The sequence below is a fragment of the Plecotus auritus genome (assembly GCF_963455305.1).
Source record: "Plecotus auritus genome assembly, chromosome: 6".
Classification (NCBI taxonomy): Eukaryota; Metazoa; Chordata; class Mammalia; order Chiroptera; family Vespertilionidae; genus Plecotus; species Plecotus auritus.
The window spans coordinates 14,789,327-14,806,681 of record NC_137773.1 but is presented as its reverse complement, the minus strand read 5'-3'; the positions used below and the strand labels follow the sequence as shown (position 1 = coordinate 14,806,681).

General features: G+C 47.1%; 1 protein-coding gene across 3 annotated transcripts in view; it reads left to right on the top strand.

The window, feature by feature from the left end:
• Positions 1-17,355, top strand: part of ADRA1B (adrenoceptor alpha 1B) — a 96,199-nt gene that overhangs the window by 35,902 nt on the left and 42,942 nt on the right. The window contains exons 2-4 of one of the 3 annotated variants that reach the window (XM_080676203.1): positions 5,988-6,092; positions 8,852-8,915; positions 9,441-10,583. In XM_080676203.1, the coding sequence (XP_080532329.1) occupies positions 9,635-10,583 (949 nt within the window). In that variant the 5' untranslated portion in view covers positions 5,988-6,092; positions 8,852-8,915; positions 9,441-9,634. Of the gene's footprint in view, positions 1-5,987; positions 6,093-8,851; positions 8,916-9,278; positions 10,584-17,355 lie in introns of those variants that run through there. The other 2 variants (XM_080676204.1, XM_080676202.1) reach the window with 2 other exon arrangements.

The following is a 17,355-nucleotide window of genomic DNA, read 5'->3' as shown; positions in this document are numbered from 1 at the left end:
AATTCCTGTTGACGCTAATTGTACCAGGAGCCAAGAATTATAGGCTGGGAGCCTGCCACCTGCCTGCTGAACCAAGCTGTTTCCCTTTCCCTCTGCACAGAGAGCTCACAGGGCCCACTGCCCACCACACCCCACTCCCAAGCCCACCCACACTGGCACTGGCTTTGTCTCTAATCTTGCCAGGAGTTCTCTGCAAGAAGAGATATTTCCAGCAAGCTCAGGCTCTCTGGGTATGGCAGAGGCCATTTCAGGAATTGCACCTCAAAGGCCAGATATAATACTTCTGCCTACCTAGGATCTTGTGTTAAAATGAGATAGTATGTAAACCTAGCACACAGTAGGATTCTCAACAAGTGGTAGCTATTGTTATTGGTATTATTGTTATTTTTCCAGCCACTATTTATATCAGAAAAAAGGAATAAATTATATGAATTGGCAAGTAAAGGGTTAGAAGGTTCACTGAGAGGTCAACTAGGAAAATCTTTACCTCAATACCCCAGATTCTGAAATCTGTTTTATGTTTTTATAATTATACATAATTCAACGATAACATTTATTGGGAGGTTTCTAGGTGCCAAAGTCCCATTGAATCCTGACAACAACTCAGTGAGGTAAATATCATTAAAATATCCATGTAACTGATAAACAGACTGAAGCTTAAATAAATGAAGTAACTTGCTCAAGGTCACAAAGCTAGGAAGTGCCAGAAACTAGAACTTGGTCTGATGTTTAATAAGCTAGTTCCTTAGGTCTGACTAGCATCTCTCATACTGAGTTTGCACTCTATATTCTCTCTCTCTCTCTCTCTCTCTCTCTCTCTCTCTCTCTCTCTCTCTCTCTCTCTCTCATAGATAACAGTTGGTTATCATCATGGGATCAATAGCCTTTGCAGTCCTTAAAGACATTATGGGGTCAGGTCTTCCACTTTTCTTCTTAGAAGATTTGAGATTCCAACCTGACACATGCCCTCCAGCTCACTTGAGCTTCCCAGGGAAGGGTAAGGAGGAGAGATGTAATCCTTGGACCCCATTCTAGAGAAGGGCCCATGTTTGCACACACAGCCCAAAACAACTTCTGCCTCTGAATCCATGTACCTGGCTGGCTGAGGTTTGCCCAGAAATTCCTGTAATTTTGTTTAGCCGAGAGGTCAGCCTACAGCCAAATTTGAGTAGTATTTGGGAGGTGAAAAGTATTGATTTTGAGTCTAACTGCCTCTGCCCTAATCCCATCTCGGGGTAATCGTGGACATGTAATTAATCTTATCCTCAGTTGCCTCACCTGCAAATTGAAGCCAACAATGTCTTGCACAAAAGTGTTTTTGGAGGATTAAATGAGATGTTGCCTGTGAATTAGCTTAGCACAATGCCTGATGCATGACTGCACTCAGTCAGTCACAGTTAGTTAAAATAGTACCTCTCAATGGATAGCACCCCAAAACGCAGGGTAGATATTTGAAGGCCCCTCCAAGAACTTGTAATTCACAGCATACAGCTAACTGCCATTATACCAGGCTGCTCCTGTCTAGAAGTTTTCACAAAATCTTCCCCAAACTCCACCCCCCAAGCACTTACCAGGGCAGTCCCCCAAGAGGCAGAAAAACCAAGGTTCCTCCTCCTCCTCCCTTCATTTTTTTTAGGACTCCCAAATCTGCCAGGTTGGCGTCCAGTAAACAACTGAGAAACGCTGGGCATTTCCTGTCCCAGCATTCCTCAGTACATGAAGGAGATGGGCAAAGAAAACTGCCTTTCTCACCCTCTGCCCTCCTTTTCCATGCCCATGGGCCCCGCAGTAATGTACACACCAGTTCCCAAGCATACCCACCCCCATCCAGGGTCCTACCCTGTCATCTCTGCCAGAGAAGAGATGAGAAGGCAGAAGTCACCCTCTGACATCACTTTCTTGCCTTTCTCTAGTCTGTCCTCTCTGAAGCTGGGCTCTAACACTTTATCCAGATGCCATTTTTAGATGCCCCCAAGGAAAAAGTGATTTCTACCACTTCCTGTAGACCTTTCTGAACTTGGTGGCCACCACAAGGGAGAATCCTCCAAAAGGGTTGGGTGGTTTGGTTCAGAGGGCCACAAGAAAGGAAGAAGAGGAAGTATGGAAAAATTTGAGACCTGTGTCACGTATTTTGTTTCCTTATTTAACTTGCATCCATGTTCAATGTCTCACACAATGCTCCATGCATCCTCAGATGCACATTCCGTTATTCATCTTAGACCACAAACTCCAAGAGGACATTCACTTTATTCAGTTCAAGTTCTACTGCCTGATGAACGGGGAAACAGTGGGTTAGTTCTGTGGCCCAGGACTGAAAGAGGTGACACCAACATGCAATTAGCAGAAGAGAGCCCCAGCAAACAAAAATAAGAAGTAACAGGGTAAAGATTAAGTCATCAAGGGGACTGCCAGGATCTTGGCAATGAGGAAGCCCCTGTCAGAAATTCAGGAAAAGGATGGATTAAAGCCATGTGCCCATAGCTTTCAGTAGGTTCTCAATAAGATCTAGGACCTAAAAAGTTAAAGAACCACTGGTAAGGAGTAGCCCTTTCCCTCATGAAATATGGAGTGGGAGGGATGAGATTAATGCATATAAGATCACAGAGGACATCAGTACAATAACAGTAGCTACTTGCAGTTGAATGTTTTGTATGAGCCAGATCCCAGCATAAGCATTACAGGCTCCTTTAATTGTCACAATCACTTCGTATGTGCCTTATCTCAAGAAAATAGAATGCATTATCCCCAGGTCTAAAAGAGTTTATGTAGCTTGCCCATGATCATACATCTGGTCAACTAAAGCTATAATTCAAACTCAGAGCCTGCTCCAGGCTGCAGAAATAGGTGACAGCAAAAAAAAAAAAAAAAAAAGTCACATTGGTGAAATCAAAATCCCAGGCTACTGACACTGGTTTTGCCTTAGGCAAATCCCTCCCCCTTTCTGGGCCTTTGTGTCCCCACATGTAAAATAAGAGGGATGGACTAGCCCAAAGTCAATAAACGATTTCTACGAAGGGTTAGAGAACAAATATTTTAGGCTTTGCCGGGCATAGGGCCTCTGTTGCAGCCACTCAACTCTGTCATTGTAGCATGAAAAAGCACCCATAGACAATGTGCAAGCAAATGGGTATGGTGTTCCAATAAAACTTTATTTACCAAAAAAAAAATAGCAGGCACAAGCCTGGATTTGTTCCAAGGACTATAGTTTGCTGAGCCCTGGACTAGGCAGTCTCTAGGGTCCTTCTGATTCTGACATTTCTCAAGTCCATGATCCTAACTACAACAGTGTAGCCTTCAAAAATCAGCTGTAAAGAGCCTATTGCCATAAGTTTTGTTTTGTTACGTCTTACTTTAACCTTTAATGGTTTCAACAGGGTGATTAGAAAGTACATTCTGGCAGCAGCAGTTACAGAGGCAGCTTGGGAGAGCTTTAGTGCCAGTAAAATCTCCATCAGCTCCCTGCCCTCAGTCTTTGATATGGACAAAGACATCTGTCTTGTGGAGAACATGCTGCAGACACTACTGCCCACCCAGCTCCAAATCAGATCATAGCCTAGAGACCCTTCCTAGATCAATTTTGGGGTCACTATAGATTCCTGGGCAGAGTGACGGGCAAAGCCCATGGCCATAAAGGGACAGCCAGAGTCATTCGAGAAAATGGCACACTCTCCCTCCTGGCCCTCAACTGTGCAGCACCACGGGTTGGTTTGGGCAACCTGTTTATGTTGTCCCACCCATCAGAGGAGCTGCTGGGGTCCAAGAGAGAATAGACCCCCTTCTCCAGCTCCTGAGTTAGCAGGTTTTTCACATTCCGCACTCCTGTGCCCTCACACCCCAGACCTCCAATTCAGGGCTCTTCCCAAACATGTGACATGAATTCAGCCCTTGGATGACTTGGCAATTAATCCTCGCCAGCCTGCTGCAAAGGGATACTCCCGCGTTCTCTACCTTCCAGGGAAGGCTGTGCAATGAGAATTCCTGAGTTGAGGGAATCTGTGCTCAACAAAGATTGACAAATTGTCATTACCAGAGGGAGCTGAAATCCCTCATGCCCGGGTTCCTCTGACCTGCTGCCTTTGGAGCTGGAGGAAACACCTCAGCTGAAGTGTCTCCTGCCCAGGAGAGTGTGCTTCTCAGCCTCCCATCACGACCCTCGTGTAGCTGGAGCAGAAGCCTCCCACCTCCTCTTTTTTCATTTTCAGCCTCATTCACTGGGTACTTTGTATTCCAGCTGTGCCAGTTGTTAGCCCTGGGGCCTTGGGCAACCATTCTGAGACTCAGTTTCCTCATCTATAAATGTTGATAATAATAGCATCTACCTCATGTTATTAAATCAGATCATGGCCATAAGGCATTTGGGGCACAATGCCTAGCATCTAGCCAACACTTAATAACCCTTAGCTGATATTATTACTATTACTCTGTGCCTGGCACATGACACACATTATTGCATTTAATCCTTACCTCATGAGGCAGGGACTATTTCGATCTTCATTTTACAGATGAGGCAAGTGGGGCTCCAAGTGATTAGATAGATGACTTGCCCAAGGACGCACAGCTAATAAATTAGTGGAACTGGAACATAAATCTAGATCTGTTGGATGCCAAAGTTCAGGCTCTTAATCACTTTACTCTCCTGCCCAAGGTCACATTAGTAGCTATTAAATGAGAGAGGCGGGATTAGATTCCAAGTCGGCTCTCAAATTCTCAGCAGAGCGGGTGTTGGCCAGGAAGCCCGACCTGAGAAGCTCCTCAGCAGGACCTTCTCGCCTGGCCAGCTCTGCCTTGCCGTCCGCTCCCTGACCTCTGCCTCGCTCAGGAACCTGATCACATTCTGTCTTCTGCTGTAATTTCCTTCAAGGCGAACACTGAACCTTCTGCTGCCTTTTTTTTTTTAATCTCAGTCTGGTGCAGAGAGAGGGATGCAAGCTTTGGAGCCTGACAATGCTCTGAATACCAATGCTGCTTACTCACCGAATAAGCTTGGCCATGCCACAGAACCTCTCCGAGCCTCAGTTTCCTCATTTGTAAAATTGGGGTAATTCCTACCTTACATTGTTGCGGAGATTTGCATAAATGCACACTAAGTACCTACCTAGCACAGTGCCTGGCACATAGAAGGTACTCTCTGACAGGTGCTCTACCATCTTATTCATTGCCCATGGCACCTAGATCAGTGCTAAGCTGTTGGTTTGATTTAATTAATCTTTGACTCACCCACAGCTCCTAGCATGGTGCCTGGCACAGAGTAGATGCCCTGTCTGTAGCTGCTTGAATGCAAACCTGGAGAGAGCTGGAGAGGGAGAACCATGCAAAACTGCATGATCTCATGTGAGAGCTCTCCTCCATACATCCTCGAAGCAGATCTCTGAGTCTCACATTGCCTGGGTCTCCCCAGAGGTCAAACTCAGTGGCAGCTTCACCTAGAGGGCTCCCAGAAATGGGAGTTTGTAACATCAGAGGATTCTAATGTAATCACCGATAATGAAAAGGTTCTTCTTCCCCAAGCCTCGAGTGAGTCAGAGCTCTGTGCTTGGCTTTGCCCCAGGGAGTACCGAGAAAATAAAATATCATCTGTATCCTCATGACACCTAGACAAACGGTCAATTCCATCGGTCAAATATCAGCCAGGCGGAGTTAAGAGGCATCTCCAGTGAAGAGAGGGGAGGAACAGCGAGGAAAGGACCATTAGCAAAGGTTGCTTTAGTGGGGTCCTGGTACATGGCTGCTATTAAAGCTAATTCCTGTTTGCCTTATGGTGGGATGTTTGTTTTGTCTTCGGGAAAGACACCGGTAAATGACATGTCTGAAATCTACAAGGATTTTGAACCTCTGGATGTGGCTCAATAATCTCTTCCACATCCTGACACTTGAATGAAGACATAAGGTCTCATCTAGGTAATACACTTTTCTCTTTCAAACAACTATAAACCAACTCTGAATCTCACATTTGCTCTTTTTCTTTTCCTGGCCTTTTGCCACCACAGGAAAATACCTGATGGACTGAGTTTTCGCACTGCAGCTGGTTACTGTGATTATGTACACACAGCCTCTGTGAATTCAATGGTGTGTTGCTGGCTGTTCAATAGCTGGTGAGATTAGTGCCCAGGGAAGTGGGAAATGGGCCACCACCATCGAAATGTGGGCTCAGGGCTTGCTCTCCATTCTGTCCCACTCTTCCTCTCCCACATCCCTGCCTTTGTGTTAATTGCCAGCTTCTGCCGACTTACTGGCATTCTTTACCTCCTCCCACTCCCCCTTGGGAATAAACCAGTTTAAGCCACCCAGGACCAAGGACAATCTCTCCTCTTCATAAAGACCCTTGGCAGAGAGTTGTCCCAGTCTCACATCCCGCTGTGTAAGTCATGAGTAGCTGTCCTGTGTGGCTTCCCTCTGGGGCAGAGGAAGGAGCGCAGCTCTGAGCCACGGAAGCCCTGTTTGATCACCAGCTCTGCACCTGACTAGCTGTGGGAGCATACCACTTGCCACTGCCTCCTGGGCCACCTCCAAAATGGAAAATGGGTGCCCTAATTGGTTTGGCTCAGTGGATAGAGCGTCGGCCTGCGGACTGAAAGGTCCCAGGTTCAATTCCGGTCAAGGGCATGTACCTTGGTTGCGGGCACATCCCCAGTAGGAGGTGTGCAAGAGGCAGCTGATTGATGTTTCTCTCCCATCAATGTTTCTAACTCTCTATCCCTCTCTCTTCCTCTCTGTAAAAAAATCAATAAAATATATATTTTTTTAAAAAAAGACAAAATGGAAAATGGGCAAGTGAGGGTTTAATAGTTCTTGAAGAGTGAAGTCACCATACATCTGTGAATCTCTTATTTTAAAATATCAAAAAACAACTTAAGCCAGTTTAATTAAAATGGGAAATTTTCACCTATTTTCTCCACCTCAGATATCTTAATCTCATGGAATCCCTTGAAATTGTGTGTTTTGTGCATTTTGGTGGGAAAAGATTAAAACCTTAGATGTATAACAACCACCTATCCCCCCCCCCAATATATGTATAAAGTAAATAAAAAGAAATTCAGAACCTTCCTCTAGGTTGAGGAGCCTAAATGTCAGTCACCCTGAGTGATTTCCTGGTTCTCTAGCCCTGAATATCAGGTTATAGTGGAGGTAGGAAACCCTAGATGCAGGCTTGTGGACAGGAGTGAAAGAAGGCATGAGGCTTTACTTTTCAGTCTCCAGCTGTGACTGCCTATTAATCTGCCACATGTATACTGGCCATGTGACCTCAGGAATATACAAACGCTTCCTAAATCATGGTTTTTCTCACCAGTCAATGGAGAATGGTTATACTTCTCTCAAAGGGTTGTTGTGAAGAATAAAGGAAAATTAGTAAATGCTTGGCTATCAGTAAGAGCTCAATATATGTGGGTTCCCTCCCAGCAGGAGTAGCTCAGGGTCCCAAAATTGACTATTTGGAAGACTGTGCCTTCTATAACAATCAATCCACCCCCTATCTCGAATTTACATTGGTACAGTCCTATGAAAAACCACATGGAAGTGCCTCAAAAAATTAAAAACAGAATTACCATATGATCCAACAACCCCACTTCTGGGTATATGTCCAAAACAAATGAAAATAGGAACTCAGAGAGAACTGTACTCCATGTTCATTGCATCATTATTCACAATAGCCACGATATGGAAACAACCTAAGTGTTCATCAACTGATGGATGGATAAAGAAGACATGGTGTATATATACAGTGAAATTTCATTCAGCCATGAAAGAAGGAAATCCTGCCATTTGCAACAACATAGATGAAACTTGAGGGCATTATGCTAAGTAAAATAAGTTAGACTCCAAAACAGACATGCTATATGAGATCACCTATATGTAGAATCTAAAAAAGCTGAATTCATAGAAACAGAGAATTGAGTGGTGGTTACCAGGGCTTGGGAGAGTGGGATGGGAAGATGTTGGTCAAAGGGTACAAACTTCCAGTTATAAGATGAATAAGATCTGGGGATCTAATGTACGGCATGGTGATTATACTAGTACAAGGCAGAAAGGGGGAGGGGAGAGAGAACAACTAATCTAGATTCTCCAAGTCCTGTCACCCGATGCCAAGAGGTCTCTTACCCCCACCATCACCATCCTCACCCCCAGATAACCCACTACTAATTTGTTCCTCATTTCTTCTTTTCTTTTTTAAATATATTTTATTGATATTTTACAAAGAGGAAGGGAGAGGGATAGAGAGCTAGAAACATCCATGAGAGAGAAACATGGATCAGCTGCCTCCTGCACACCTCCCACTGGGGATGTGCCCGCAACCAATGTACATGCCCTTGACCAGAATCGAACCCGGGACCCTTCAGTCCGCAGGCCAACGCTCTATCCACTGAGCCAAATCGGTTTCGGCTGTTCCTCATTTCTTTCAGGTCTTGACTCAAATACCATTTCAGTGACATCCTGAGCACTCATTCAAAATTTCAAATGCCACCCCCCTACACACACCCCATTCCATTTCCCCCCTACTTGCCATATTTTCTTCGTGATATCTGTCAGCATAGGACACCCCTCACAATTTGCTTGCTTTTTTAATGACTGTCTCCTCCCACTAGAATGTAAGCTCCTAGGGGTCTTTGTCTATTATGGGTTCAATTGCTATGCCCACGGGGCCTAGAACAGAACCCAGGGCAGGCCATGGGCACTTAGTTAACAATCTGTTGAATGAATGAGTGAGTGTCTGAGTGAATGAGTGAATGGATGGATGAATGAATGAAGAGAAGCCTTAGTTTTATTTTCATGGAGAGGTGAAGGATGGAGGTTGGTCTCAGATCTGACTCAAGTCCTTCCCACCTGCCTAACCTAGGCATTCTTCCTCTTTTAGGTGCCACACAAGTTGCATATCCCGCTAATTCTGGGGGTTGACTTCAGACGCCATCCTATTAGAGGTAAGCACCCCCACCCCACTTTTTAAAATGAGGAGTAAATAGGAGGGAAAAGAACCTCAGCGTGCCACCTCGGGATGGGGCGTACGGGAATTCCCACGCTCAAGTCGTTCTTTTTGCCCACCCCCTCTTCCCCACCCCCACGCACACACACCAGGCTTGCGGTGGTGGGGGCACAGCTAGCTAACCAGGGTGGCGGCGTCGGGGCTGCGGGCGCCTTCGCTAGACCCGCATTGCCCCCTAGTGCCGCGTGGAGTCAGGGCGCCGGGCTCCCCCTCCTGATGTCACCAGCGTGCAGTCAGCCCAGAGGCGGCTCATTGAAAGCGGACCCTCCTCGGTGCTGGCTGGGCGGAGACGCTGCTGCCCGCAGACCCGCAGCGGGGCGAGCCCGCCGCCGGGAGCCCGGTGCCCCCCGCCCGCGCCCCTCCTCCCGCTGCTCCGCTCCCTGCTCCCTCGCGAGCCGGCCGGCGCCTGACGTGGACCATTAACTTGGAGCTGCCGCCTCTCCCCTCTCTCCTCCCTCCACAGGCACAGGCGAGCTAGCGAGCAGCGCGGTGCAGGAGACGCACTGCCGGCTGCTAGGGGAGATGCCTCCTCGCCAGGAGGGCGCCTCTGGGAAGAAGCCCACCGCGGGGGAGGCAAAGTTTCAGGGCAGCTGAGGAGCCCTCCCCGCAGCCCTTCCAGCCCTGTCCACCCCCTGGCTATGGAGGGCGGACTCTAAGATGAATCCCGACCTGGACACCGGCCACAACACATCAGCACCTGCCCACTGGGGAGAGTTGAAAAATGCCAACTTCACTGGCCCCAACCAGACCTCCAATAACTCCAGGCTGCCCCAGCTGGACATCACCAGGGCCATCTCCGTGGGCATGGTGCTGGGCGCCTTCATCATCTTTGCCATCGTAGGCAACATCTTAGTCATCTTGTCTGTGGCCTGCAACCGTCACCTGCGGACACCCACCAACTACTTCATCGTCAACCTGGCCATCGCCGACCTGCTGCTGAGCTTCACCGTGCTGCCCTTCTCGGCTGCCCTGGAGGTGCTGGGCTACTGGGTGCTGGGCCGGATCTTCTGTGACATCTGGGCCGCCGTGGACGTCCTGTGCTGCACCGCCTCCATCCTGAGCCTGTGCGCCATCTCCATCGATCGCTACATTGGGGTGCGCCATTCTCTGCAGTACCCCACGCTTGTCACCCGGAGAAAGGCCATCTTGGCGCTTCTCAGTGTCTGGGTCTTATCCACAGTCATCTCCATCGGGCCTCTCCTTGGGTGGAAGGAGCCAGCACCCAACGATGACAAGGAATGCGGGGTCACCGAAGAACCCTTCTACGCCCTCTTCTCCTCGCTGGGCTCCTTCTACATCCCTCTGGCTGTCATTCTGGTCATGTACTGCCGGGTCTACATAGTTGCCAAGAGGACCACCAAGAACCTGGAGGCCGGAGTCATGAGGGAGATGTGCAACTCCAAGGAGCTGACCCTGAGGATCCACTCCAAGAACTTTCACGAGGACACTCTCAGCAGTACCAAGGCCAAGGGCCACAACCCCAGGAGTTCCATAGCTGTCAAACTTTTTAAGTTCTCCAGGGAAAAGAAAGCAGCCAAGACCTTGGGCATAGTGGTCGGGATGTTCATCTTGTGTTGGCTACCCTTCTTCATCGCTCTACCACTTGGTGAGTTGGGGGCATGGTGGAGGGACTGTGTGCATTTTCCGATCTTGGCTTTACTGATGAGCTTACTTTAAAGTTTTTTTTTTGTGTGTGTGTGTGGAGGGGGGGGGTGATGTGGTTTGTTGTTGTTTTTTCCAGTCTGTGAGTGTTTGGAGATTAAAGAATACTGTTTGTCTGCAAAGGCTTTGCAGATTGGATAGCTGGCTAAGAACCAACTCAGGTGTTAGTGGAACACGCTAAGGTACTAGTTGCTTGAAATAGAGCCACAGGAGGAAAATCTGGTATGCAGAATAATTCATTCAGCATCCTCAGTTTAATAATTAAAAAGGCCGCTGGACTTGAACATCACACCAGCGTTATTTCAGTAGTAATCATGTGTCAGCTAAGGCAGCCTCACGAATGCAGCATACAAAGTAGTTTGTAGTTACCGCAGACGCGGCACTGGAGAGCAGGGAGGCAGCTCGTACACAGAAAGGCGGTTTTCATTCAGCATTTCCAGGGCTCTTTGCAGAGAGCCCCACGCTGCTCAAGAGCTTTGCAGAGGCTGCGTGCTCCCCCTCCTCCCTGCACAGCTTCATTATGAGTTAATAAGATCATTTTACAGTCACACAGCCCCAACTTGCCTTTAAGTTATCTAAAGCTTGAGATTTGAAAGAAAAGGAAGATGACCTGAAGATCACATATTCTCAGTTTTCACCAAAAAATGCTCCTAATTCTGGTGATTTATGAAATGACCAGAATTAAATTATAGTCGTCCCTCACCATTAGCTGCCAGACACCAAATCCTGCTAGGATGAAATTGAGTCCTTCCCCTCCAATAAAAATATGTCCATCTTTTTTTTTCTCTTTTTTTTTTTTTTTTTTTTTTTTTTTTGGTGGTCCAACTGAGTTATTCAAAGGCTACCTGACTGATTTCTTCTAAGGAAGAAGAGGTCTGGTTAAGAGGCAAACCTAAAGCATAGTGTGACATGCTATCCACATGGGCTGGGAAACACTTGTCCCCTCCTCTGAGGCACTGATCTGCTTTGATTTCTTCTCCTATCTCTGGGGGACGCTCAAGAAAAATGAATGGAGGGAGGCGATCATGGCAAAGTCATGTGCCTGGTATCAGAAGACATAGCAGCTGCTATATGACATGGACCACACATGCCTGCAATCACACCAGAGGCTCAGTTAGAACCCTACACAACCAAATTCCTCAAGTAACTACAATTCTGAAGACACGTTACTTTAAGAGAAAGAGGCAAATGGAAAGAAAGCAAACTGATATCAGGAGTTTGCCTTTAAAAAAGATAAGGGAAAAGGCTGTTTAACCTACTCTCCACATTACCATTTCTAAAGCCCGGCTAATGGCGTCATGAATGATTTCAGTGGAAAGGGTTAAGCTCTGCCCCCCCAACCCGGAGTGATCACATCCCACTGCAGAGAAGCTTTCTTTTCTTTCCCAAGGTCTCAAGGTCCTTTCGCAGGCTCGTCAGGTTAAAGTGGATGACGGTTCACACTGCATTGGGCCATTCAAAGCTCCTAGTTGTACATGGAAGTGATTTGGCCACGTGTCATTAGCTAAGTGACCTTGGGCAAAGACAGCTCTTCTGTGGGCCTCAGTTTCTTCATCTGCAAAATAGACCTGTTTACGATTTGCTCCATGGGGTTTGCACTAATGCATGGAAAGCATTTAATGCAGTGTCTGGTGCACAGCAAATGCTCAACGAAAGTTAGCTGTTAGTACTACAAACCCAACCCAAGTCACCCCTCAGCTATAACTGTGTATTTCCTCCTTCTCTACTCATTTGCCAGTCCCCACACCTGTTACTAAAGGCTCAGAAGAGAACTGGGCCTTTCTGCTCCTGCCCACTGGCAGGCAGAGGCTATGACCCGAGTATCCTCAGGAAGGAGCAGGCCCCAGCAGGATGCAGGGATGGATCAAAGGGGCAGGCGCTCACAGTAGGCGGGCAAGGGAAACAGCTCCAAATAGGTGAAGAGGCTGCTGGCATGTTGGAATGGTCTGGGAGTCAGGAGGAGTCTAGTTTTTCATGCATTGCTCTGAGGATCAGGAGCCATTTGGTTTCCATGTGAGCTTTGCCATCATGTGACCTTAGGATTGTTGCTTTACCTCTGTGGGCTTCAGAGATCACTTTCAAAGAACCACAGGGTTCTAGATCAAGGGCTCGCAAACTTGAATAAGGATCAGAATCATCTGTGGAACCTGATAAAACATTCAGCTTGTTAGGCCTAACCCACAGACACTCTGACTCAGTAGATCAGATGGATCCCAGGAGTCCACGTGGTGATTCTGAAAAGGTGGCCCGCCGACCAGGCTTGGAGCGCCACTGCTGGAACCCTTGTCCAGCCTGCTGGAGGCCATGGTTTTACACAGTGTAAAGCCTCGTCCTTCCCCAGCCACAGGGTGGGTGGTTCAGGATGATGTGGCTGCTCTCTGGGCCCTGCTCTTCAGGACCACCCTCAGTTTCTTCTCACTCCCACCCTCCCCACTTTCCCCCTTTCTGTTGATGCCTTTCTGAGACCTTATCCCTGTAACAGCTTCCACACCACAGAAAGTGAGATGTTCTTACCACCATGATGCTCTCAAAGCTCCTCTCTCCTATCCTTGCCATGAAAACTTTCTGACCATCCATGCCATTATCTCCCAGAGATGTCCCAGTGAGCTGCCCCTGAACTGACCCCACTCACATCCTCTCCTCCAGCCCCCTCGCCTTAGCAGATGAGGAATATGGACTCCAGGCTTTGGGTTTGAAAAGGTACACAAGAGCTTCAAATAGAGAAGGTGCTTAATTAACATGTTCTTAATAATTCAGCAAGAGCATCCAAGCAAACCCTAGATGTGGGTTTCTACTTTCTCTGAGTTCAAATAACACCCAAATAAGAGTAGCATGATGTAGAACAATAACTCCTTTGGAATCTGAAGAAGGTTCCAAATTCTAAATTTTCCATGAAAGGCTTTCTGCTCATAAGGAGAGAAAGCAGATCTGAGAAGACAATGGCTGGCAAACACAAGTGCAGGTAGGAGTAACTTCCAATTGGCGATAGGGGCCTGGATGGCAGGAGATTTCCATAGCCGTGTTTGTCTTCTCCGTGGGAGAGGAGGGTTGGTATTCCTCTTGGGAAAGAGGGAAAATAGCCATTCCCCCTGCAGTGTCATAGTTAGGAGCCCCATTTGTTTACCTTCCTCCCTTATTTTTATTTTTGGAAGCAGGGTTGGGCTGCCTCTCATCTCCTGTGGAGCCCTCCCCACCTGTAACACCCTCCCTACCTCCTCCCCACCCTTTTCCTGTGGCCTCAGACCAAGTACGGCCAGGGACCAGCTCTCACTTACTCTGGAGCAGGGATGGACTCCACCAAACAAGGACCTCTTTATTTGGTCCCTGGAATCAGGCCATGGAGAGACAGGAAATAATTGGAATATAATAGAGCAGCATTTCTACTCATTTGGGTCATGTACAAGATGTCCAAGGAATCTTCACCTGCCCAGTATTCTAATGAAGGTCAGCTCCCACCTGCCTGGGGAAGGCCTGGTCAGGGTCTCAAGAAGTGGCTGGGCTATTGAGGGAAGTGCAGTGCATTGGGGGGAAGGATGGGGTGGGGACGGGGGTAGCAGGAAGTGCTGGGCAGCCAACTAGTAGCTGGGCTTAGTGTGTTGCTTAGAAAACACTGGAACCTTGCCTTGCTCCAAATCTTTCTTCCATCTTTTAAAATGCTGAAAGGCCCTAGGAAGCCCTTATTGAACTAACTGCTTTCCCCTCCAAATAAATGAAGGTCTATTTCAAAGAAGCAGTTGTGTTCTCTATAGTACTGGAACCAAATAGGAATTCCTCTCGCCATTGATTTGTTTCTCCAGTCCTCTCATTCCAAGTGTGGAATGAATCCCCACCTCCCACAGGAGCATAGGGAGGGTGGGGGTCTCAAAGATGACTCAGGACAAAGCCACCCCCACAAACACAACTAATCCTCCAGCTCAGAGGTTTCAAAACACAAGGATTTGAGTTGCTCACAAGGAAAGCAGTTGATTTGAGTTAGGACAAATTTTCACACACAGGGAATCCTTCCTACAAGAGGGAAATCCTACAGAAGGAAAATACATTTGACCATTAATGAAATCATTAATAAAGACTTTCTAAAGCACCTACTAGGTACCAAACACTATATTAATTACTGGATTGTTGGGCCAAAAATGAACATGGCTCCTGCCTGCAGGAGGCTTACAGCCTAGTGACATCATACTAACATGGAACACATCTTATAAGCCAGACATTCTGCTAGGCCCTCAACAGACATTACCTCATTAATTCTGATAGGGGAGAGTAATTGCTCCCTCACTACAGAGGAACATACTGGAGCTCAGAGAGGTTAGTCTTCCTGCTCAGGGTCACACAGCAAGTAACTGATGGTACCAAGAGTTGAATCCAGGTCTGTCAGAGCAGGCACATACCTGTTCCACTGCACCCAGGAGATGTCTGGCCTTTCTGCTCTGTGGTTCCAACCTACTCTCATAGCAATTGGTCTCCAGGAAACTCAGAGCCACCTGTCAAAAGTGGGTTATTGTACTTCTGTTACAAAGCCCTACCTTTCTCCCACTCTTCACTCACTCCTAAAAAGGATGCACCCATAAAATGTCAGGGAAGTTCATACAACATTCTAGAATATCTAGCTAGATTTCCTGCACACCTCCTGCACTGTATAAGATGTGAGTGTTTCAAGGTTCAGCCTTTCATCCCATCCCGAAGGAAAAAGTGGGTCCTGGCCTTCCTCTAGGGTTCTAGCTCGACATATTTCATCATTCATTCATTCATTCATTCATTCATTCATTTCATTTCACTGAATAAGTATGTATTTTTTGCATGCCCACTATTGTGATAAGTGACTTGAAGAAAGGGGGTGAGATGCTATTAGAAGTCTATAATGGGAATCAGTATATCATAGGGGTCCCTGAGTGACATTTAGAGAGAATCCTGGGCAGTTGGGAGGAGCTAATTCAGTGAAGGGGGGCAGGTAGAAGGAGAGGAGTGTAGGCAGAAGGAAGGGCACACCCATAATTCCTGAGGTAGGAGTTGTAGGAAACTAACAGAGCCCGGAGAATGGAGGGGAGGCAGGTGCAATTGGAGGCTGGAGGTGTGGGCAGAGGCCAGGTCATGCAGGAACTTTTAAGCCCCATAAAAACTTCAGATTTTATCTTAAGTTGCATTGGCCACTACTGAAGGATTTAAAGCAGACAAGAGATAGAATCTGAATTATGTCTTTAAAAAGACAACTCAGGCCAACATGTAGAACACAGACCAGAGACAGAGCAGTTAGGAGGCCACAATCCCAGTGAGAGCTGGTGGTGACTTAGACCACGCTGGTGCTGTGGAAATGGAGATAAGCAGGCAGTTCAAAGACTTGGGGGTGGGTTAGTTATGATATAGGAGGGTTCGTGAGAGCAAGAAATGTGTCTGGAATAACCCTGAGGTTTCCAGATGATGGAGGTACCATTTGTTGAGATGGGGAAGATAGGAAGGGGGATGGTGGGGTGAAACACACAGCCAAGAGAATTCCTCCCACGATCATCTTCAGACCCCATTCATGAGGGCCCATAAGACACCATACTAGGAATGATCTGCCAGACACACTTATGGGTTGAGTGGTCAGAGTGTCCCAACCCAAAAGCCAGAGAGTCATGATCATCAGCTAACTTAGCTGCTCATCAGAAACGTCAGGCAAGGGGGGCTGTTTTTAAAAGTGAAGTTTGTTGGACCACCATCTGCAGACCTATCGTATCAGAATCTTTCCTGATGGGCCCGAGAATCTTGATTTTTAACAAGTTCCTGCAGGTGAATCTTCTGTAGCCAGCATAGATAACATCAGCCTCCCACCCCCATGCCTGGGAACCCCTGGAATCAGCACCCCATGGTGGGACCAGAAAGCTTGATTAAGCCTCCCCTGGTACAGCCAGAAGCATCTCAATCCTGCCCAGACCCTTGGACTAGTCCACATGGTGGAAGGCAGGAAGGCTGGCAGGAGGGAAAGTGAATTCTTTAACCAAAGCCTCCTTGGAGAAGGGGAGGAAAATGAGCACTGTGGAAGCAGCATCGTCAGTGTAGCGGGTGTTCTATTCTTACAACCCCTCTGCAGAGCAACATCCCTGTGTTTATAGGCAAGGGAACAAAAGTTCAGAGAGGTTTGGTAACTTGCCCAAGGTCACACAGCTAGTAAATGGTAAAGTCTACCAGACTCCACAGTTGGCACTTAATAAACAGTCATTATATCATTCCTTTTGTAATCACAGTGCTTCCCAAACATTTGTCTGAGGTCTGGTGCCCTTGGGTGATAAATTTTTGCTGCTCGTGATGAAACGAGAAAAAAAATTATAAAAATTCCGTGTTTTTCCAAATGTATTCAATATAAAATGACTGTTCTTTTATTCTATTTTGGGGCACTGAAATAGCATTTTTTTTAATGGAACCATTATGTTCTTTTTAGAAAGGATGGTAATAAGCGGTGGTGATAGTCATTGTGTGTGTGTTCAATGCCTTACTTGCAAAACAAAAAGTTGGTAACTCTATGTCCCCTCAAAAAAATGTATTTTGAATTTTTACTATGAGTCTCCTAAAGTCCTGGAGTCCTGGAAAACACTATGGTGGTTGGACACAACGAATATTTGTGGGAAGAAGCGAGGGGCAGGGTAGAAAGAAGAAAAGAAAGGAGAGAGTGGATGAATCTTAGCCTCAGCTTTGCCATGAGGTTCAGAGGACTGGGTCAGAGGGTGGGGAGAGGGAAGGTG